The sequence below is a fragment of the Microcebus murinus genome, chromosome 1 (assembly GCF_040939455.1).
Source record: "Microcebus murinus isolate Inina chromosome 1, M.murinus_Inina_mat1.0, whole genome shotgun sequence".
Taxonomy (NCBI): domain Eukaryota; kingdom Metazoa; phylum Chordata; class Mammalia; order Primates; family Cheirogaleidae; genus Microcebus; species Microcebus murinus.
Genome location: NC_134104.1, coordinates 86,173,318 through 86,196,883, shown reverse-complemented (window position 1 = coordinate 86,196,883; position 23,566 = coordinate 86,173,318). Strand labels below are relative to the sequence as shown.

Sequence of the window (23,566 nt, the reverse complement as noted above, 5' to 3'; positions counted from 1 at the left end):
TTTTTGTTTGTTGGTTTTTGTGTGTGTTTTGTTTTATTTTGTTTCCTTGGTTCTCCCTGTCACTTTCACTCAGAAAGATGAACCCAGATTTAAGATATATCCATATTAATAAAACGAAGCAAAGCAAAACAACATTTAATGAAAAAGTGGCCAAAAAAATATTTCTTTTACCATGTCCTGAGTATAAATATTTGATCAAAGTGATAGGGAATTGTCACCTTTAAACTATACATTTTTGTCTTTTAATCATCATGACTTAAAATTACCATGGCCAAAGATTATTCAAATGTTTGCTAAATGATAATCACCCGTTCTATTTTGACTACTTTGGTTATAACCTTATTTCTAAAATAAGATAAATTGCTAATGTGTGAATAACGGATACCACTTTTCAACACCTAAATAAATTTTTCAGTTTCAATTTTAGCTACAATGCTAGATGATTTCATTAGCTAAACAGAGTTTCTGTACTGTATTAAATGAAAACATATAATTTTACTGCTTAATTTAAGCTTAAATTGTTGATATATTTTCTTATTTTTTATGACAGCTAGCAGTGATTAATTCTTAAATTCTCAATTACAGTAAAAAAAAAAAATTGACCTTCAAGGCTGAACTATAAATACTGTTTCTCCTTACTGCAAACAGTATAAGTATGAAGGTCTCTGAAACCCAATTGCATTTTCAATGGTGTAATTTTTACCACTTGACAACCGGCCATCTTGTTTATTTATTACACTAGTTTATGGTAGCAGCAGACCATTCTCTGCCGTTCTCACAACCACCAGAAAGAAGGATAATTTACCAGTGAATAATTTTTTTTAGTTGATTTATTGAATAGTTCTTGAAAGCTCATTTTGACTGAGTGACCTTGGCTCTTAATATTTGGCCAATGCCAAACACATAATAGAGAATGAATATTTATTTGTGGTGTATGGAGATATATTGTAAATAGTGACTGATAAGATAGCTTATATACTTCATTCAGATGTACTTGTGACAAAGAAAAGTACAGTTGTCCCTCAGTATCCATGGGGGATTGATTCCAGGACCCTCCATGGGTACCAAAAGCTACAGATGTCCAAGTTCCTTATATAAAACAGCCTAGTATTTGCATATAACCTACCCATATCCTCCCATATACTTTAAATCATCTCTAGATTACTTATTATACCTAATACTATGTAAATGCTGTGTGCATAGTTACTAGACTATATTATTTAGGAAATAATGACAAGAAAAAAGTCTATATGTATTAAGTACAGATGTAACTATCCATTTTTTTCTGAGTATTTTCCATCCATGGTTTATTGAATCCATGGATGCAGAACCCACAGATATGGAGGGCTGACTATATGTCCCCAAACTACATTTCTAATGCAGTTGTACTAGTTTGCAGGGCAGAGGGGAGTATCAATAATAAATAAAGTATGACCACATCCTTGAACCCGAAAGCAAATTAAAAAGTGAGCTCTTAATAATCTCACCAGTTTACTTTTTCTCACTTTATCCACTTCTTAATGTATAAAACAACACTTTAACTGACTATATAATTCTGATGCTTTGTGTTTAATGTCTGCTATTTTTCTTTGTCAGAATTCTGAATGTTAATTATTTAGCATTATTGTAAAGACCTCATATAATCAAATAAAGTAAAAGTAATTTTCACTTGATCTAGCTATGTGCATTTATTTAGTGCAAGCCAGACTCAGCAGGAAATACAATTTTGAATTATGTGGCTTGTTGCCACATAGATTGTCTCACTAAATGTAAAGCACTTGTTGGCAGCATTTCCTCCTCTTCTTTGAATAACTGACAATGTGGATTTGATCTTTTTTTTTCTTTTTTTAATTAACTGTGATAATTCATTAGTGTCAATCACTTCATTTTAGAATAAGGGATAGTATTTCAAGGTGATGATGCTACTAGGGCACGATTTCTGTGTCCTGTTAGATTTATAGTTTCAATTTTAATGTTACTTGGTTCTTTTGTACAATCACAAGTGATTGACACTCATCGAATGTGTGTTTTTTTCTGAGAAATAAAAAATGAATTTCCTGACTGCCAAAATTAAGTTATGAGCATATAAATAGGTTGATTCTAGTTCTCAGCCCATCTGTCTGCAATCTTTATTTTAATTACCACCAATTCCATCTGTGGGCTGGCCCTACAGGTAGTGAAGTACAATGAATACTCAGTTCTATGCCCTCTCTGAGAAGTCCAAGGCAGCCTGTCTAAAATCCAAGCAATTCCAAGGAAAGATTTTTGTTCCCATGGGAAATATGTACATGCTAGATTTCTAGAAGTTTGACTTGAATTGGCATTTCCGGAACTTATCATTTTAGAGTAACAAGGACTTAAAAGTGTTCTCTGAAAAATGCTTTACCTTGTTTGTTCAAATAGAGTGCTTTGGTAAGAGACTGGCTATCTATTAGGGGTAAATTCCTAACAATATGTTTAGTCTCAATCTCTATTATATTTTTGTATAGATTCTGACTACATAACTATATTAGAGAGTGTATTTCATTTATTGATTATCCATACGTAGTTTAAAAAAGGATTTGAGGTAGCTGTGTCTATAAGAAAATCTGATTGTCCCACATTGTCAGTGTTTGAGTCCCCAAACTAGTTTTTCTTTCCCACCATTTCTCTTTGAATTCACATTCTATCACATAATATCCCTTAATTATTGTCCCTTTTGTGTTCCTCAGAATTGTATGTTTTTTTTCATTTATCTTCTGTCTCACAATTTGTTGCTATTCATGCAGCCTCCCTATGTGATCCTTTCCTTTCCCGTTTCCTTTCCCCACTCTTAGTACTTTATTCAAATTCTTTTGAAGGTTTCTTTTCCATTACCTACATTGTATATGTGGCACTACATTGATTGAAATCTGTTAGTGACTTCTGATTTTCCTACTCTCCCATCATTATAACAGTCTATTGTATTGTAATTTTTTTTTCCTGCGGTGTATTTTTAGGATAAAACCTTAGCCCATGACAAGATAGGGCCACAATCCATTATTCTGTGTGTTGTTTCACTAACACACTTTCAAAGATGTTTATTTGTTTGAATTATAAAGATAATTTTAAATCTTGGCTTATAATAGAGCATAAAGTACCCTTCACCCCCTCGTTTTGATTCATTTTAGTTAAGCCCTTCTTATTTTAGTTTCCTGGTTTAGCCAATATATAATTAATATCATGTGTGTCATTAAATATATAGTTCCAATTTCTACTTTAGGGGAATGATAAATATGAACTGTATGCAAATTTATTTCATTCAAGAATGCTGTTGCTTACCCTTCAAAGCAGCCAGTAATTAGATCTTGTAGTTACAAACATAATGCAGTGAGAGTATCTGTAGGTCATAAAAAGAGCCTTTGGTTCTATTTCTGCAACAGGCAGACAGACACTGTTGTGAGACACACCCACTCCATGCAATGTGTTGAAAGGCCTTGGCTACTTGGATTATTGGATAATCTTTAGAATGCAGAAATATGCTGCCTATTTTTTAAAAAGTGGCCAAACTAACCCTTCTAAACATATCACTTTGGCATCTTGGTAATCAGAGTTTCTACTGTATTCAGTTTATCCCTAATTATCCATTTTCTTCTGGCATATTTCATCTTTAAATAATATTCTTTTATCTATGCATCATAAAATCAATGTTAGATTATTTGAGTATCAATAATGAACTAGCTCCTACATTTCTTTCTCTACCTCAGTTTTGTTTGTTTAACATTTTTAAAAAGCCAGCTGAGATGATTCATTGTGATTTGTACTAAAGAAGGCAGCATGAAGAATAGAAAATGTAGAATAATAAAGAACTGCTGTTTCCCCTGGCTGAAATCAGATTGACAATTGCTTTTCTTCTTTTTAGTGATACCACAAGATATTTTTAAGATGACATTAGATATCATACATTTTTCCCCCAAATAATCTTCTATTCTTCTTTTAACCATAATATTATGTGGAACTTAAATCATACTTTTTCTTGTCACTATAAATCAGTGAAGTCTAAGATGTAATTGTGCAGTTGTTAGCACCTTTAAAACTGTGATAAGCTCATCCATAGAAGAATAGGTTCTGTGAAATACTATTAAATAAAAATGCTATGTTTGTTTGATATAAAAATGTACTTTTAGAGTATGACCAGTACATTTCTCTTTTAATTTAAAATAAAATTGAGTGGGTCTTTAAAAATACAGCAACAAAATAGAACTAATAGATAAAAAAAAAAAAAAAGGAAATAAACCAAAAACATTTAAAAGTTTTTGGAGTGTGAAACTCTGAGGAGATCACAATAGTAGGCAGTAAAATCACTCTTTAAAATGGGAAAGTTATAAATTTGTCTAGGAAGTTGTAGAAGAGACTTAATACACAGGAATTTATGCCAAGTTGAAATTCATTGTTTTAGTGTGTTTTGTGCTACTATAAGAGAATACCTGAGACTTGGTATCTTATAAACAATGGAAATGTATTTCCCACAGTTCTGGAGGTTGGAAAGTTCAAGGTCAAGTTGTTAGCAGTTTTGATGTCTGGTAAAGCCCCATCCTCTGCTTCCAGAATGGCCACATCTCTGGAAGGGAGAAACACTGTTCCTCACATGGCAGAAGAGCAGAAGAACAAAGAGAGATAACCCCCTCCAAAAAGTCCTTTTTAAATGTCATTAAACCCACCCATGAGGGCAGAGCCCTCATGCTCTAAGCACCTCTTAAAGGCCCCACCTTACAATTCCATTACATTGACAATTACATTTCAATATGAGTTTTCAATGGTGCAAACATTCAAACCATAGCACTTATAAAGTTTTAAAGTACCTCAAGTGAAAGGTAGTTTGTGTAGATCCCAGGTAATAACAGGTTAGAATATATACAGATTCAGTGGGTGCAGTCGGCACTGTAGTTAGTCTTACTCAGAAATCTTAGAGTCCTTAAGTAGATAGGACATGTACAAAGTAATTTTGAGCTTCTGAGCTACCATTGGAAGGTGCTTGGGGATCCTACATTGAGGATCTTCAGGAGAAATGCATTTTTAGAAGTCACTCCACCAAAGCCTAGTTATTGTGTTAAGTGCCTTACATTTGTTGTAATATTTTACCTTACCCTACATCAATTACCTGAGCTGAAGATTAAGTCCAATTTAGAGATTAATAAACCGAATGTCAGAGGGGTTTTTTGTCTTACCCAGATGTATATATTTATTATAACAGGACTTGGATCTGGATCTGTCAGATTCCAAAGTCCTCATGCTTTCTGCTACATCACATTGCCTCATGAACTGTCTTGAGGGGAGGATGATGCAGGATGATGGTTAGCTAGAAAACAGGAGATTAACTGAGTGGCAGAGATTTGTCTTCTCCACTACATCTTAGAATCTTTCCTGGATTGTCCTGCCTAGATTTCAATATGCATTTCAATATCCATTGACTAACAACCCTCTCTCTCTCCATTCCTTCCTTTCTTCCTTCTCTTCAATTAATGCTTCTTAGAATATCCACCTTCATTCTTTCCATGACAATCTAGAAGAGTGAGGACTGAGGGAAGAGGAAGAAAAGACATCAATATTGTTGTTTGCAAATGGAACACTCTTCCTCAAGTGCTTTGGGTAGATAAAGTGCCAGAGTTTTTAAGAGCCCACTTGAGACGCCCTTGATTTTCAGGCAATTCCATGATCTATCTCTCAAGTTTTATTTCTTCCATGGGTTCTACTCAGAACGTTTTTATACACAATGAACTCTTAAGTCATTCTCACGAACATTTGTTGTGACATTTATTGTATATTTAGGTGTATTATATATATTTCTAATTAGATCAGGAACTTTTTAAGCTTAGAGATTTAATCCTCTATGTCTTTGTTTCTTTCTCAGTACTTTACAGAATAATGCACAAAATTATTATTAAGGCTCGATAAGTAGTTACTGAACAAATTTATATTTATAATTTTAATAATATTATTATTAGGGCTCAGTAAGTAGTTACTGAATAAATGCTTTTAACATTGAGATGAAGGAATAGAAAAAAATAAATGCAAACTCTGAAATTTAGAAGTACATTTCAATTGTCTCTTAAATAATATCAAGGTAATTTTAGTAGGCAGTATTAATGATTTTGTATAATATTAATCTTGATTTTCAATATTTATGATAAAGCAGTATGTTCTACCATACTGTAAAAAATTTATTAATGGTTGGCTTTTTACCAGGAGCAAAGACATAAAAGACTCATTTTTAAAAGTTGTCTGTTTAAAACCTTTATCTTTATATTATTCCTTTCCTTGTTCTTCAGAGGTTTGAGATACTAGCCCATGGAAAGACAAATAGCTCTAGATTCATAGGCACTACAAAATAAAATTGAAAATTTTTATTAAAGCATATAGGGAGGAGTGTGAAACATTTGGGGGCATAGATTGGGAACATAATATAGAATGACATCCCTGCAAATAAGCTCATCAGTAAACCTGCTACAGTATTTTTTCCATGCCTTTTAAAAATGAGTTAGTAATAACTTGTGTTTAGTTTGTGTATTCTAGTAATAGTAATTTGCATGTATTCACTTAGAAAGTGAAGTAATCATTTCCTCCAAAGAAGCCGAAGAACAGTAGTATTAAGTAACCTATTAAAGACTTCATTGATAGTAATTAAGTAGACCAGGCTTTTATATATCTTTTGATATCAAGTTCTTGGTCTTTAGACTCTATGTATTTAACTTAAAGATAATTGTATTAACCCTATGAGAGAAATCTCTAGTTTCCAGTTAATTATTTTGATCAAATGGATTTATTGTTTAAACCTGAACTGTGAGCAGCCTCAATGAGTCCTCTGTTCTCTGATATTTACTATAACTTAAGTAAAATTTTATCTATCCTTATATCTTATGGATTATTTGTAGGGCATATTTTAACAATTTAGTTTAACTTATCATTACCCTACAATAACCTCTTTTCTTAGCTTTTTTTTGTTTACAACTAAAATTGATTTTAAGCAAGAAAGTAAATAGTATTTGTTGATGCTCATTATGCACCAAATATCTCCCTGAATGACTTTGTAAATATTGTTTAATATAATAATGTATCTCAAAAAAGACATTATCATGTATAATAATGATTCAACATTCACTCAACAATTGTTTTAGTAAATAATTGCCATAGAACAGATACTGTGCTAGTAATAGAATCTGAAGTTACTAAGACAGATAAAAGAGTTTGCTGATCTTGTGGGGTTCTTTTCAGTGCAGAAGACAAGAGAGACAAGACGGATTTGGATAAAAATATTACAGATGCTATGCGATCAAAATACATAATTCAATCATTCATTGATTAAATGATATGCCTGGCACTTTTAGGTGCTAGGAATGGCAGTGAACAAAACAGCCAAAAATCTACTTTCTCACAAAGCTGATATTCTAGGGATCCTAAGAACATGAAGGGTCAATCATTTGGAGTCACAAAGCTTAAGTAGAGAAGGTAGCATTTCATTCTGGGTCTTATTTAAAGGAACAAGCAAGCTCTAATTGACAGAGAAATGGCTAATAGGAATCTTTGGAGTATCATTTATATATCAAAATGATTGAGTGAACATTGAAAATAGAGCTACTTTTCAATTTCTAACCTCATACCCTTGAAATAATGCATATGGTTTGTTGTGGGTGGCAGGTTTCCACTATCAGGGTCCTTTATGTAACTAACCAGTTCCTAAAGCTGTCAATTTTTTACATCTGCACTACCATGAAAGATAAATTCATTTAAAGATAAATAAGGTAGAATGGTACAATTTGTCTCACTTGATTCAGTAGTAATGTGTTCAATTCTGTAGTGTACTTTAGATCAGAACAGATTTTTCTTTCTTAAATGTAAGACTCTCAAGGATGTCGAACTCGTTTTTTCTATTGTTCAGTCTTTCAATTCTAGTATAATCTAAATGTTCCTTATCCATCTTATTCTTTCCTTGTGTAAAGGTATCCCCTCAAAGTTCTCTATACATTAACTTTGGAAAACCATCATAATTTAAGATAAACCATATCTTCATAAGATGTCATTGAGTATGTTATTTAAGGGCTAGATTTTCAAAATGAACAAAAATACCTCTTCTTGTAAAACAAAATAATTGATGAATGTGGAATGTACTTTGGAAACATCAAATGCCATGACCTTGTGAATTCCTACAGTTGAGATTTTTCATGTTGTTAAGTTCAGGGCTGGGGTCAGTGGCTCACGCCTGTAAATCCTAGCAGTTTGGGAGGCCAAGGCAGGAAGATTGCTTGAGATCAGGAGTTCAAGGCTGCGGTGAGCTATGCTCATGCTACTGTACACCAGCCTGGGTGACAGTGAGACCTATCTCTAAACATATTTAAAAAACAAGAAGTTCAGTGAACAGAGAGCTACATATTAGCTTCATGTATTATTTCTTTTTCTACCACAATCTTTAACTTGATTTGTTGATATATGAAATTAGAAAAAAATTATTATGTTTTCTAAGAACACTCTGTGTAAACCTACCTGTGCATCTCTTTGTTGCCCCTATAAAACTACTTATCACTTTACATAATTTTCTTTTGCTATTGGATTATTTCTCTAATCATACTTGATTAAATATGCTTTGTTTATTTAGTAAAAAAATATTGAGTGTTAGCACTGTGCTGAGGTCTAATGAAATTGATATGTCTTCATCAAATGAAGGTGAGAAACAATAAAGATCATTATATTAGAGCTTGGTAATTTGATGACACACACATTTAATGCATCAGGTATACATCCATATAACCTAGTTTTCCTTTTCTTAGCAAACTGTCTTTCTATAGTATGTCTTACACTTTAAAAAGTATAGAATAATCTAAATAGCATATTGAAATAAAGAGCCTTGGGCTCTACCCCTAGAGAGATTTAACAGGTCTGGGAATTTGCATTTTCATAATGGAAAACTGGGACCTGGGAACTCTTGGACTTTATCTTTTGGTGATCTTTCCTTTTTGCCTAAGACTGTCCCCAGTGAAAGCCCCATAAAGCCTCCTTTCATTCCTCCATCTGCCTGTCTCAATACTATCCTCTCAGGTCTGCCAACTTAGATTTTCCAGCTCTATGTCCATTCATTACCTTGACTTGAAGTAATCTTCTGGAGTGAAGTGCCAATCTTGTTGGAGTCAGTTGTACCTGGTTTCCTGAGAATGACACCACTAAATGTTGTCTCACTTAAAGATTGATTTTAGTGGGACAATATGTGGAAAAAGATGATGAGGGAGTGCCCCCTCTCATGGTATGATAAAAGAACAGTTTTTAAGCAAGGTCTCAAATCACATGAGCTGGGGACTGCTTGCCTGTAAGGAAATACTTTACAAGTATTAATCATTTAATCTTAATAACAAATCTATGAAGTAGGTGCCATTATTATATTCATTTTACAGATGAGGATATGGTGGTTCAGTCACTTTACCAATATCACGTAGATGCAAAGTAGCAGAGCAGCAATTTGAACTCAAATGGACTAACTCTGGGGTCCAGTGGACCACTACAATAGCGTTGCCTTTTTCTTAGTCAAAAAAAAATCCTGTGGAAATTTTGTGACCACCGTTCATATCAGAATGACTTTCAGTAAATTATACCAAAAAATGGAAGATAAATAAAAATAAGCAAAAATTTATTCAAAAACAAAACAAAACAATACAGGCATCGCATAGACTAGTTTTTAGCATATTAAGTCAAAGATGTATTTCAACTTCACATTACAGGAAATTTCTAGTAAATAACAAAGAGCCCATAGATACATTAACAACACATAGTAACATATCTCATGTTCTCGGAAGAAAAAATTAAAACTCTATTTACATTATTTTTTCTGAAATACAGGTTACTCCATGGTGAGCATGAATTTTTGAATCAGAAAGACCAGTCTTTATTTCTGGACTGTTATTTATTTACTTGACGACTTGTGGCAATTGGTTTACCTTACTTAATTCTCAGCTTCTGTGAAATGAACATGGCAATACAAGGTTAATCAATATTAAATAAGATAGTGTCTGGAACATGCAATCTCTCAACAATAAGTATTGTACATATTTAATGTTGTTAATAGTAACAATAAACTGAATTTAGTAGAATATAAAACATAAGTTTACACAGAATACTTTGAGTAGAATAAATATATTATCGAAGTTTAATTGATGTTGAATATTTTTCTTGGTGAGATTCGAATACATATCTTCTTGTTTTTTTCAAGTGACAGAAAAAAGAGTACTGTCAGTGAAAATCCCCTTGGTCTTCAGTGGTCTGCCTGGCTTATAACCTAGAGTCATGATTATAAAATGCTTATTTTGCTCCTTTGAGAATGTTTCTTTTGAGATTGGCTCATTTGTCTTCTCAAGGTGATCAACCCAACACTCCTCAACTGCTAGCTCTGGCATCACGCCTTCGGGAGCGTGCCGAACTCTTTCGGTCAGATGAGATGCGACCTGCTAATGATCCCAAGGAGAGAGCCCCTGTCCGCGTCCGGATGCTGAATGACATTCTCCAAGACATGGAGAAAAGCTTCCTGGTGCCGCAGGTGCCACCAGGTTTTTATAGGTAGGATACTTTGTTCAAAATTTATATTTTTGTCCTTAATTACATTTTATGTTTAATTTTCAGAATGTATACCTTCTGTGAACATAACACTGTTTAAAAGGAAACTGTACAGAAGTTTTGTCTACAATAGTGGACCATCTATTCCCCCAAAGAAAAATTCAACTGCATAAATATAGAATAAAGGAAACTTGGTTTAGCAGTAGCATACAGAAAATGGCTAAGCTTTTTTTTTTTTTACACGAATGTCAATATGAGTCAAATGTGAGTTGGCTAATGAAAAAGCAAATGGAATTATAGGTTGCACTGAGAGAAATGTCCTTTCTTGAATGGACTAGGAGACAGACCCATGATATTTTGTCCTAATAAGATTACATCTAGATTATTGTGTTTAATTCACTAAATTTTATGAAGGAATTAATAAGTTTAATATTTAAGAGAGGGCATAATTTAGATACATCTTGAAACAACTGAGGAATTAGGGCTATTTGGTTGAAGAGTCACAATGTAGTGCTTTCTGAAAACATTTTAACAATTATCATATGGAAAGGGGATTACGTTTAGACCCTTGGAAGATGAGGCAAGTACAACATGGTTTTGTTTTTGAATTTCCTGATATAGTAGAAAATAAACAAAGGGAAATGGAGTTGAAAAGAATATGACATATTTTAAATGTTTTTTTAACTGGTCTTTCTACAAGATATAAAATATAAATACATATACCTTTCTGTATAATATATGTATCTATGGTGAGTATATTTCTATGACAATTTAATATATAAGTGTGTGTATATACATATTTTATACATATGTATATTTATACATTTAATATGTATATATGTATAAATATAATTTTAATGTAGCATAGAAGTCTAAATTTGTGGCCCTTCATGAATAAGAGTTGTGGGCAAAACAATTCTCTTGCTTTCAATAACAGGACAAAACACCTGTTTGTCCCCTGCCTTTTCTCATCATAAACCCTGGACTAGATATGCTGTGTTTGACCAAAGGATATAACTATGACAAAAGAACTGATGCATAGGTCTAGAAATCCTAATTGCATATGAGAAAGAAGAGTTCTAACAAATAGTGTTCTTAAATGACTAAGATGCTTTTATAAGGTAAGGAAAGCACTGTCACTGCAGGTATTAAAACATGGATTAAGTAACCCTAAGCACTTGAATATTTTGGACTACATGAGGTTAAAGGTGATTTTTAGTACCAAAGTTCTGTGATCTGACAAGTTATATAATCTCTTAATGTCTACATCTATGAAATGAGATGACCCTTTTATAGTAAGAAGGCCTTTTCCACATCTGGTATTTGGCGATTTTCCTTTATGATTTTAAACTCAAATACACACTTAAAATCTAAATTTTATATATTTTAGCACTACAATTCTGTATTATAAGACTTTGAAAAGTATTCATTTACTAGAGTAGTTTTTTTTAAGGCACTTTGTATGCTCCATGTATTTTTTTCCACTTTTTTTTTTTTAATTTCCAAATGTTAAGTGAGTACGAATGTTTTAGGTTATATGGATTGTTTTGTAATGTTTGAGCCCTGACTATAGGTATGCTTGTCCCCCATATAGTTTTTGTATTCCCCATTAGGTCGTTTTACTCACCTCTGCTCCTCCCTTCCACTCCCCTGATTAATTTCCTTTTTTTAAATTTCAGAATATTACAGGGGTACAAACATTTTGGTTATGTCAAATTGTTTTGGTACCATTTGAGTTAAGGTTATAAGTGTACCCATTCCCCAGATAGTGTGTACTGTACCCATGAGGTGTGAATTTACCCATTCCCTCCTTCCCCGTCCATCTGCTTCATTTCCAATGGATGTTACTTCCATATGTGCACGTAACAGCAACAACAAAAATAAATAAATGAGACCTGATCAAATTAAAAAGCTTCTGCATAGCCAAAGAAACTATCACGAGAGCCAACAGACAACCCACAGAATGGGAGAAATATCCACATGCTACACATCTGATAAAGGGCTGTTAACCAGAATATATATAAAAAAAAAAACTCAAGCAATCATCAAGAAAAAAATCAAACAACCCCACTAAAAAGTGGGAAAAAGACATGAAAAGAAAGTTTTCAAAAGAAGATAGACTAATGGCCAACAAATATGAAAAAATGCTCAACAGCTCTAATCATCAGGGAAATGCAAATCAAAACCACAATGAGATACCACTTAACTCCAGTGAGAATGGCTTTTTCTCAAAAAGTCCCCAAACAACAAATGTTGGCATGGTCGTGGAGAGATGAGAACCCTCATACACTGCTAGTGGGACTGCAAATTAGTACAACCTCTGTGGAAGGTAATATAGAGACACATCAGAGAACTAAAAGTAGACCTACCATGTGATCCAGCAATCTCACTACTGGGCATTTACTCGAAGGAAAAAAGACATTCTATAAAAATGACACCAACATTCAAGTGTTTATAGCAGCACAATTCACAATCGTCAAATGTGGAACAACCCAAGTGCTTATCAATAATACATGAGTGGATTAATAAAATGTAGTATATGTATGTATGCTGTGGAATACTACTCAGCCATAAAACAAAAATGGTGAAGTAGCACCTCTTGTACACCTGGATAGAACTGAAGCCCATTCTTCTAAATGAAGTTTCACAAAAATGGAAAAACAAACACCACATGTACTCACCATTAAATTCAAATAATTGTTCCATGTATTCTTTTAAGCATCAGAGATATAGTACTTACCTCCCATTAAAAACATCTTCTCTATGAGGTATATTCTAGTAATAGAAATGAGGAAACAGAATGAACAAGATAATTACAAAAACATAGCGATAGTAGATGTAATACCTGCTAAATAGAAAAATCAAACATTAAATCTGGCATTAAGTTTTTTTTTGTTTTTTTTATTTCGGCATATTATGGGGGTACAGATTTTAAGGTTTCAATAAATGCCCATTTCCCTCCCTCCCCCCAAAAGTCTGAGTCTCCATCATGACCATCCCCCAGATGGTGCACATCTCACTCATTATGTATGTATATACCCGCCCCCCTCCCCCCTCCCACCTGCCCAATACCCTATTACTGTAGTACCTATGTGTCCACTTAGGTGCTACTCAGTTAATACCAGTTTGTTGGAGAATATATCTGGTGCTTGTTTTTCCATTCTTGGGATACTTCACTTAGTAGTATGGGTTCCAGCTCTAACCAGGAAAATATAAGATGTGCTATATCACCATTGTTTCTTAGAGCTGAATAGTACGCCATGGTATACATATACCACATTTTATTAATCCATTCCTGGATTGATGGGCACTTGGGCTGTTTCCACAGCCTTGCAATTATGAATTGTGCTGCTATAAACATTCGAGTGCAGGTGTCTTTTTTGTAGAGTGTCATTGGATCATTTGGGTAGATGCCCAGCAATGGGATTGCTGGATCAAATGGTAGATTCACTTGTATCGCTTTAAGGTATCTCCATATTGCTTTCCACAGAGGTTGAACTAGTTTGCAGTCCCACCAGCAGTGTAGGAGTGTTCCTCTCTCTCCGCAACCACGCCAGCATTGATTGTTTGGAGATTTTTTGATAAAGGCCATTCTCACTGGGGTTAAGTGATATCTCATTGTGGTTTTGATTTGCATTTCCCTGATGATTAGGGATGTTGAGCATTTTTTCATATGTTTGTTGGCCATTCTTCTGTCTTCTTTGTAAAAGTTTCTGTTCAAGTCCTTTGCCCACTTTTTAATGGGGTTATTTGATTTTTTCTTCCTGATTTTCATGAGTTCTAAGTATATTCTAGTTATCAGTCCCTTATCAGATGCATAGGATGCAAAAATTTTCTCCCATTCTGTAGGTTGTCTGTTTACTTTCATGACTATTTCTTTGGCTGTGCAGAAGCTTTGTAGTTTGATCATGTCCCATTTATTTATTTTTGTTGCTGCTGTGATTGCCTTTGGGCACTTCTTCATAAACTCTTTGCCCAGGCCGATGTCTAGGAGAGTGTTTCCAACTTTTTCCTCTAGAATTCTAACAGTTTCATACCTTAAGTTTAAGTCTGTTATCCAGCGTGAGTTGGTTTTTGTGAGAGATGAAAGGTGTGGGTCCTGTTTTAGCCTTCTACAGGTGGCTATCCAGTTTTCCCAGCACCATTTATTGAAAAGGGATTCTTTTCCCCAGCGTATGTTTTTGTCTGCTTTGTCAAAGATTAGATGGCTATATGAGGATGGTTTTATATCAGGATTCTCACATTTGTTCCACTGATCAATATTCCTATTTTTGTGCCAATACCATATTGTTTTAATTACTACAGCTTTGTAGTATAGTTTGATATCTAGCATATTAATGCCTCCCATTTTGTTTTTGTTGCCTAGAATTGCCCTTGATATTCGTGGTCTTCTTTGGTTCCATACGAAGCGTAAAATTATTTTTTCTATATCTGTGAAGAATGCTCATGGGATTTTAATAGGTATTGCATTGAATTTGTAGATCAGTTTGGGTAGTATAGACATTTTGATGATATTGAGTCTGCCGATCCACAAGCATGGTATGGATTTCCATCTGTTTACATGCTCTGCTATTTCCTTCCTCAGTGTTTCATAGTTCTCCCTGTAGAGGTCTTTTACGTCCTTGGTTAAGTATATTCCTAGGTACTTTAATTTCTTTGTTGCTATTGTGAAGGGAATTGAGTCTTTGATTTGGTTCTCAATTAGATTGTTGTTGGCGTATATGAATGCCTCTGCTTTCTGTGTATTGATTTTGTATCCTGAGACTTTACTAAATTCATTGATCAGTTCCAGGAGTTTCTTGGTTGAATCTTTGGGGTTTTCTAGATACAATATCATATCATCAGCAAACAGTGAAAGTTTGATCTCTTCTGCCCCTATTTGGATACCTTTGATTCCTTTTTCCTGTCTGATTGCGGTAGCCAAGACTTCCAGCACTATGTTGAACAGAAGTGGATATAGTGGGCATCCTTGTCTAGTTCCAGTTCTAAGTGGGAATGATTTCATTTTTTCCTCATTCAGTATGATGTTGGCTATGGGTCGTTCATATATGGCTTGTATCATTTTTAGGTATGTCCCTTCTATGCTGATTTTCTTAAGTGTTCGTATCATGAAAGGGTGTTGAATTTTGTCAAAAGCTTTTTCTGCATCTATTGAAAGAATCATGTGGTCTTTGTTTTTGCTTCTGTTTATGTGGTGAATTGCATTTATAGATTTACGTATGTTGAATCATCCCTGCATCCCTGGGATGAAGCCCACTTGGTCATGGTGGATTATTTTTTTGATAAGCGTCTGGATTCGGTTAGCTAACATTTTGTTGAAAATTTTTGCATCTATATTCATTAGGGATATTGGTCTGTAGTTTTCTTTTTTTGTTGCATCCTTTCCTGGTTTTGGTATCAGAGTAATATTTGCTTCATAAAAGATGTTGGGGAGGTTTCCGTTCTTCTCGATGTTGTGGAATAGTTTCTGCAAGATAGGTACTAGTTCTTCTTTGTAAGTATGGTAAAATTCAGGTGTGAAGCCATCTGGACCGGGACTTTCTTTTTAGGGAGATTTTTAATTGCTGTTTCTATTTCAGCTGTTGAGATTGGTCTGTTCAGGGAATCTATTTCTTCCTGGTTGAGCCTAGGGAGGCTGTGTGTTTCTAGAAATTTGTCCATTTCCTCCACATTTTCCAGTTTGTGTGCATAAAGATTTTTGTAGTATTCATAAATTGTATCTTGTATCTCTTTGGGATCAGTTGTGATATCTCCTTTTTTGTTCCTGATGGAGCTTATTAGAGATTTCTCTTTTCTGCTTTTCGTTAGCTTAGCCAATGGTGTGTCAATTTTGTTTATTTTTTCAAAGAACCAACTTTTTGTTTTATTAATCTCCTGAATAGCTTCCCTGTTTTCAATTTCGTTTAGTTCTGATTTGATCTTGTTGATTTCACTTCTTCTGCTGGGTTTGGGGTTGGTCTGCTCCTCTTTTTCCAGCTCTTTGAGTTGTTTCATTAGATTGTCTATTTGTGATCTTCTTGTCTTTTGGTTATAGGCATTTATGGAGATAAACTTTCCTCTCAGAACTGCTTTAGCTGTGTCCCAGAGGAGTTGATAACTTGTCTCTCCATTGTCGTTTTCTTCATAGAATTTTTTTATTTCCATCTTGATTTCTTCATTTACGAAGTAATCATTTAGTAGGAGGTTGTTTAATTTCCACGTTTTTGTGTAGAAATGTGAGTTTCTGTTAGGGTTGATTTCTAGTTTTATTCCACTGTGATCTGAGAAGGTACATGGTATGATTTCTATTTTTTTAAATTTCTTGAGATTTTCTTTATGTTGTTGCTATGATTTCTGTCTTGAGCCATTGTAATATCTGGCCTTTAATATCTTTGGGTTTTGGTTGTTTTTATATTTGTGGGTTATTATTATGATGTTCCGTGCGTAACGCTGTTTTAAGTACTTCTTGTAGGGCTGGTCTTGTCTTGGTGAATTCTCTGAGCCTTTTCTTGTCTGAGAATGTTTTTATTTCTCCTTCATATACGAAGCTTAGTTTTGCAGGGAATAATATTCTAGGCTGGGCATTGTTTTGTTTCAAAAGAGTGAGAATGGGGCCCCAGTCTCTCCTTGCTTGTAAAGTCTCATTAGAGAAGTCTGATGTTATTCGAATTGGCTTTCCCTTGTATGTTACTTGCTTCTTTTGTCTTATAGCTCTTAGAAGGGCCTCTTTGTTGATACTTTGGTCAGTCTGATGACTGCATGTCGTGACGTCTTCCTGTTTGCGTTGAATCTCCCAGGGGTCCTCTGAGCTTCTTGAACTTGTATATCAAGATTTTGAGCAAGGCCTGGGAAATTTTCCTCTATTATATCTTCAAACAGCTTGTCCAACCCTTGAGTGTTGTCTTCTTCCTCTTCTTGTAACCCTATGACCCTCACATTAGGTTTCTTCACATAATCCCACAGCTCTTGTAGGCTTTGCTCTTTTCTCTTGTTTCTCTGCTCTATTTCTGTGATTGATTTATTTAATTGGAGGGTGTTATCTTCAAGCTCTGAGATTCTTTCTTCTGTTTGATCTACCCTGTTCTTGAGACCTTCCACTGTATTTTGTAGTTCCTTGAATTGATTCTTCATTTCCAGGAGTTCGGTTACACTTTTCTTCATTGTGTCTATTTCTTTTCTCATATCCTGGATGCTTTTTGTGGTTTCTTGGTGTTGGTTATTGAGTTGTTGTTGCAGCTGGGTGAGTGTTCTTATGATCCACATACGAAATTCCTCTTCTGTCATATTGGTTGCCTGATTTTGGTTGGTGTCCGTTTCTAGGGGGCTGGTGCTCCTCTTTGGGGGTGTGTTTTCCATTTGGTTCTTCATATTTCCTGAGTTCTTTCGCTGATTTCTTCCCATGTCAATCCGTTGTTGTTTCTTTCCTTAAAGTTATTGTTTGGGTATTCACACACCTTGTTTAGTTTCTGAGGCGTTAGGTGGTGTCTGTGGGTGAAATTGGACCACTCCCTGCATATTGAGTCAGTGGGTGCCGTGGAAAGGCTGTGCAAGATGCCGTCCCTGTCAGTAGGTGGCGTTTGCTTGGAGGAACAGGCTATGCAGTTGATATTGTGTCCTGTTATCAGCTCTTGTTTTGGGTGGAGCTGGGTCGGGTAGGCCTGCCCTCAGGCAGTTAGCAGGGGTCAAAGTTCTGTTCTCTGCTTCCAGGGAAAGCTGTCAGGGTGGGGCTGGAATGGTCCCACTCAGCCAGAAAGTCTGGGTGTGGGGGTGGGGCTGTCTGAGACCCGCAGTCTGGAGCGGGCCTCGCTTCTTTCCACCCTCCCCAACTCCGCAGCTACTCCTGGGCCTCTGCCAGCAGGCCAGACCACAAGCCACCAAGCCTCCCCAGACTGTGATGCCGGCGGGGAGGTTCCCTGCACAGGAATGCCACCTGGGTTGGGCATACGGCCTCCTCCTGAGAGGAGGGTTACCCTCTAGGACGCGATCCGCCCCTGGAGGCACACACACCTCAGTAGACTGTTCACGTATAACCCTTCTGTGCCCCGGGCAATGCTAGCCCTCGGTGCAGGGGATCTGGTCTGCAGGTCCAACCTCTGGGTCCCAGAGTTCAAACTGTATCCCCACCAGGGATAGGAGTTCCGGTCCAAATTCACCCACAGGGAGCCCAAGCTGGGTCTATGTCTCTCAGCCTCTGAGTCGGCACCGTTCTCCTGGGAACACCGTGCCAGCAGCACCTGGGAGGGCAGGCGGGTAGGGAGTTCACAGTCTGAGTTCCCCTGAGTCAGCTGTAGGGTCCCAAAAGGGAAGGTCCCGTTCCCTGGAGGTGCCTCTGGCTGGTGGCTGTATTGTCTCTCTGGGCAGCCGCGTAGGGTCAACGGAGGGGAGGAGGAGGCAATATGGGCCTGCCGCGGCTTGGGTCTGTGCACACAGAGGTGCCAGGAGGAAGTTGGGAACCCGGTGCCACGTCTGCTACAGGCTCACCGCTGGCTGTCAGTGGCCGTCTCTGGGCTGGTGTCCGCAGGTCTCTCCACCCACTGGGGAGCCCACCAGCAGTCCCAAATGCAGGGGAGGGGAAACAGCAAATCTACCTACCCTTGCCGCTGGTGTCTGGGCTGCTCCGGTGGTCTCAGCCTTTAGTTCTCCTCCGCAGCCTCCTCCCGTGGAGTCTCCCGGGGTCTCAGGTACCCCTCCTTCCGGCCCTCATCCTCTGTATGCTCGTCTTCTTGCTTCTTTCCTCTAATTTCTGCTAGAATCTGTCTGTTCTGCAGAGACCCTCTGTCTGGCGGTGTTATTCGTCCTCCATCTTGCTCCACCCCTTTTGGCATTAAGTTTTAAAGTAGGTAAATTATATTTCTAAAATATATTTAGTAAATTATCTTATTTCCTTTACTTCTAATTTAAGAAAATATCAGAAATTAATAAAAATCATTTATATATTATGATATAGTAAACTTTTCTCATTTGCCTTTCGTGGTGCTTGCACTAGATATGGAAAACCCTTTATGGTCTGAGTCCCGCATCTAGTAAACATTTTATTATCCCTTCAATAGTATTTATGAATTCAATTTACTTTATTATATATTTTGATTGGAAATGTAAGTATTTGTCCCCAAGTTAACAATGATTAAATTGATGATTTTTTCCTGTTAGTGATATGATTACAGCATGTTGTGTTCTTCCTGTGCAAGCTTCAAAATGTTGACTATGATAATATTCTAGCTCATAATAAACTTTAGGATGAAAGCTTTTGGTTCAATGCTTTGCTATTGTACTAAATTATTACTATTTTTATTGAAGGGATACACGCCTGCCATTCTTTTCTTTAGTTTTATTCATTTATATATGTCAAGAAATGTAAACAGATTAAATAATTTCAATTTTGATATATCTGAAGATTATCTCAAAATTGTTACAAATTTTTACTTCATTTATAAAATATATGATAAATCATCCCACTTCATTTCAAAACTACTATAGAATTTTACTCTCTATCCTTTGGGAGTAGGATGTTCAAAGTAAAACTTTGGATGTCAAAGGATGATATATAGTTTAAGAAAATGAAAAATGGATTATTTTAACTACAATTACATAGAAAAAAGATAAAATTGTTACATTGTACAAGAACGTTTGGTGAACAGGGTTCAATTTTTTTATGTTAAACAGTCTTTGGAGATGTTATTCACATAAGAATCTCACACTCTAACCTGTTGGTGTTATGAGAGTTCTTGTCAAATATATAAGGAAGAGGTCAAAAGTGATTTGCTTTTTAAGAAAGTTGTTAGCAGAAGTTTACTGAATAAAGCCAACTGCTGCATTTGATATTTGGATCATGTCCCAGATAACACTGTCTCATGCATGAGTCACTAAATAGTAAATATATTATTACTTTTGGGCCATGCAGAAGAATTTTCCCCACAATTTTGCACCAAATGATTCAAATATTTTGAATCCTATGAAGTTACATCTCAAGCTGACTGCAATTCTTATAAACAAGCCCTCATTGAACATTGCTCTGTGCAAGCCTGCTGAAAGCTATAAGATCCCTACCTACAGGGAGCTTAATCTCTAATGTAAGAAGTAAAATATGTAAATCACAAATCAAATAAAAGTGCAAACTACTAATGCAAAGTACCCGATGACTGCTACTGCCAAGAAGTGCTTTTGGGATTCAGTGAAGAGACAAAGAATTACCCTATGACAGTCAGGAAAGACTTCATAGGGAAAGAGACGAGAATTGTCTGGGCTTGAGGGAATAGTAGCGTGCCTATTAAATTAGGGAGAATTTCCAGGAAGATACTGTGAAGAAAGATAAGACATAAAGCAGAGGTTGTTGTGGGGTGTGCTGCAGAGTGAAGAGGAAGTAGAATCATTTGAATGGTTATTGGGTTCATGGTTATGGAAAAGTAGGTAGGATCAAATTGTGGAGTCCCTTAAATGCTCTGTCAAGAGGGATGGGCTTTGTTTTTCACACACAGAAAAAGCCATGTAGACATTTGTGTTTTTAGGAAGATTTATGCGATGCTCCTGACAGGGTGCACTGGAGTCAGGAGAGAGCAGAAACCTTCAGGAAGATTCTGGGGATAATAAACATCTATGATCAGGGACCATGTAAATGAAAGTATGTTGAAAATTACAAAGCATCACAAAAATATCACTACTATCAAATCCAACAATGTGAAATTTGACTTGTTGTCCCTGAGTAGAAGGGGATTATATATTTTCTTAAGAATTCTAAATCTTCTATCTCACTCCTTCCTTTCCTGTGATTCCAATAGGCACAGCTCTACCACTCTTGGGGATTGAGTGTGCTTGGAGAGATCTCTCAGCATCTGTGTATTGTTGTTGAATTCCTTTTTACTCATTATAGTTGCTGTTCTGTGAAAGAAGAGGAAGGAGACTGATCTGGTGAACCATGCATTCTCTACTATAATATATTAATACATTTGTTACAATGAGCAATCTTGACAAGCCAATTGATGAGTCAATATTAATACATTATTATTAATTAAAGCCCATAGTTTATATTAGAGTTTACTCTTTAAGTTTTACATTCTATGGGCTTTGACAAATATGTAATGATGTGTATCCACCAAAACAGTGGCATACAGAATAGTTTTACTTCCCTAAAAATCTCTTGTGTTCCACCTATTCATCTCTCTCCCTCCCTCCCTCCCCAAAAAGCCTCTAGTGACCACTGATGTTTTTTATTGTCTCCACAGTTTTGCCTTTTCCAGCATGTCATATAATTGGAATAGTATTGCATGCAACCTTTACAGATTGGCTTCTTTTACTTTCCAATATGCACTACATTTCCTGCATGTTCATTTCTTTTTATCACTGAATAATATTCCATTGTGTAACTATACCAGTTAGTTTATTCATTCATCTGCTGAAGGACGTTTTTGTTGCTTTCAAGGTTTAGTGGTTGTGAATAAAGTTGCTATGTACATCTGTTTGCAGGATTTTATGTGGACATACATTTCAATTCAATTGGATAAATACCAAAGAGTGCAATTGCTGGATCATATATACGCTAAGCCTATGTTTAGCTTTATAAAAAATAAGCTGCCAAACTGTCTTCCAAAGTGGCTGTACCATTTTTCATTCCCACCAACAGTGATTGAGACTTTCTGTTGCTCTATATTCTCATCAGCATTTATTGTTGTCAATGTTTTGGATTTTAGCTATTATAATAGATGTATGTTTGTATCTCATTTGAATTTGCAGTTTCCTAAAGATATATGATGTTGAGCATATTTTCATATGCTTATTTTCCATCTGTATATATTCTTTGATAAGATATCTGTTCAGATATTTGACCCATTTTTAAATTGAGTAATTTTCTTATTGTTGAGTTTTAAGGATTCTTTCAATTTTTTGGATATGTGTTTTGTTCTTTATTAGATATGTGTTTTGCAAAAGATTTTCTCCCAGTTTATGACTGGTCTTTTCATTGTCTTAACAATGTCTTTTATAAAGCAGAAGTTTTTAATTTTAATGAAATCCAACTTGCCAATTTTTCTTTTATGTGTTGTGCTTTTTGTGTTCTATTTTACAAGTCATTGTCAAATGCAAGGTCACCTAGATTTTCTCCTTTTATTTTCTAGGAGTTAAATAGTTTTGTGTTTTACATGTAGATATATGATCCATTTTGAGTTAATTTTTGTGAAAAGTATAAGGTCTATGTCTAGATTTTTTTTTGCATATGAAATGTCCAATTTTTGAAACATTGTTTGTCAAAAATACTATCCTTTCTCCATTGAATTACCTTTTCTCTTTTGTCATAAGAGATGCTTTTAATAAAATTTCCTTTTATTATATTATCAGAATCTCACTTGCCCACAGTAGAATAGCTTTCAGAATTAAGAACATCATGTAACAGTGATATTAGAGGAAGAGCACTGGACTCAGGATTTTTAAAAGTGGGAGATGTTTGAGTAGGAAAATTTGTCTTCTACTCCTTGAACGATCTGCAGCAAGATAATAGCATGGCTGAACATCAGTTTCTCATCTATAAAATAGAAAATCACAAAGGACTATTAATATTAGAATAAAAGATGGTAAAATGTAATAAAGTAATTTATAAAGTCCTATACAAATATTACAAAATAATATTTTTATACTATTCTGTTGTTTTTACTTTAGATTCTGATAGTGCTCTCATTTCCAAAGCCTCCTCCCCATATCACTCCTAACCAATGGAGAAATATTTAAAAATTAAGTGATACAACAAGTTCTCTTTACTCAGGATCACATCAATGAGGTATTTCATTTTTAATTTCAACATATAGACTGTTTCCTTATTGCACATTTGAAAATTGCTTGCCAATTGAGGGGGTTGCAATATCCCACAGACAATAAAGAGTTTGAGGGGGGTGTGGAATTAAATATGCAGTTAAAGAAAGAGTAAATAAAATATCTAAATAGCACTAGTTTCCAAAATAAATCTAGGCACTTTAAATGACAAATCTTTTTCAGTAGAAAAGGTTTCCCTCAAATCACTTTCTTTAGGTGTTCGGGGAGTGCTGTTATGAGC

The 23,566-nt window shown here is 35.3% G+C and overlaps 1 protein-coding gene across 3 annotated transcripts in view; it reads left to right on the top strand.

Moving 5' to 3' along the window:
- Nucleotides 1-23,566, top strand: part of NAALADL2 (N-acetylated alpha-linked acidic dipeptidase like 2) — a 1,254,620-nt gene that overhangs the window by 1,190,595 nt on the left and 40,459 nt on the right. For all 3 annotated transcript variants that reach the window (XM_076003772.1, XM_076003759.1, XM_076003769.1), the window contains one exon: nucleotides 10,356-10,554. In XM_076003772.1, the coding sequence (XP_075859887.1) occupies nucleotides 10,356-10,554 (199 nt within the window). The remainder of the gene's footprint in view (nucleotides 1-10,355; nucleotides 10,555-23,566) is intronic.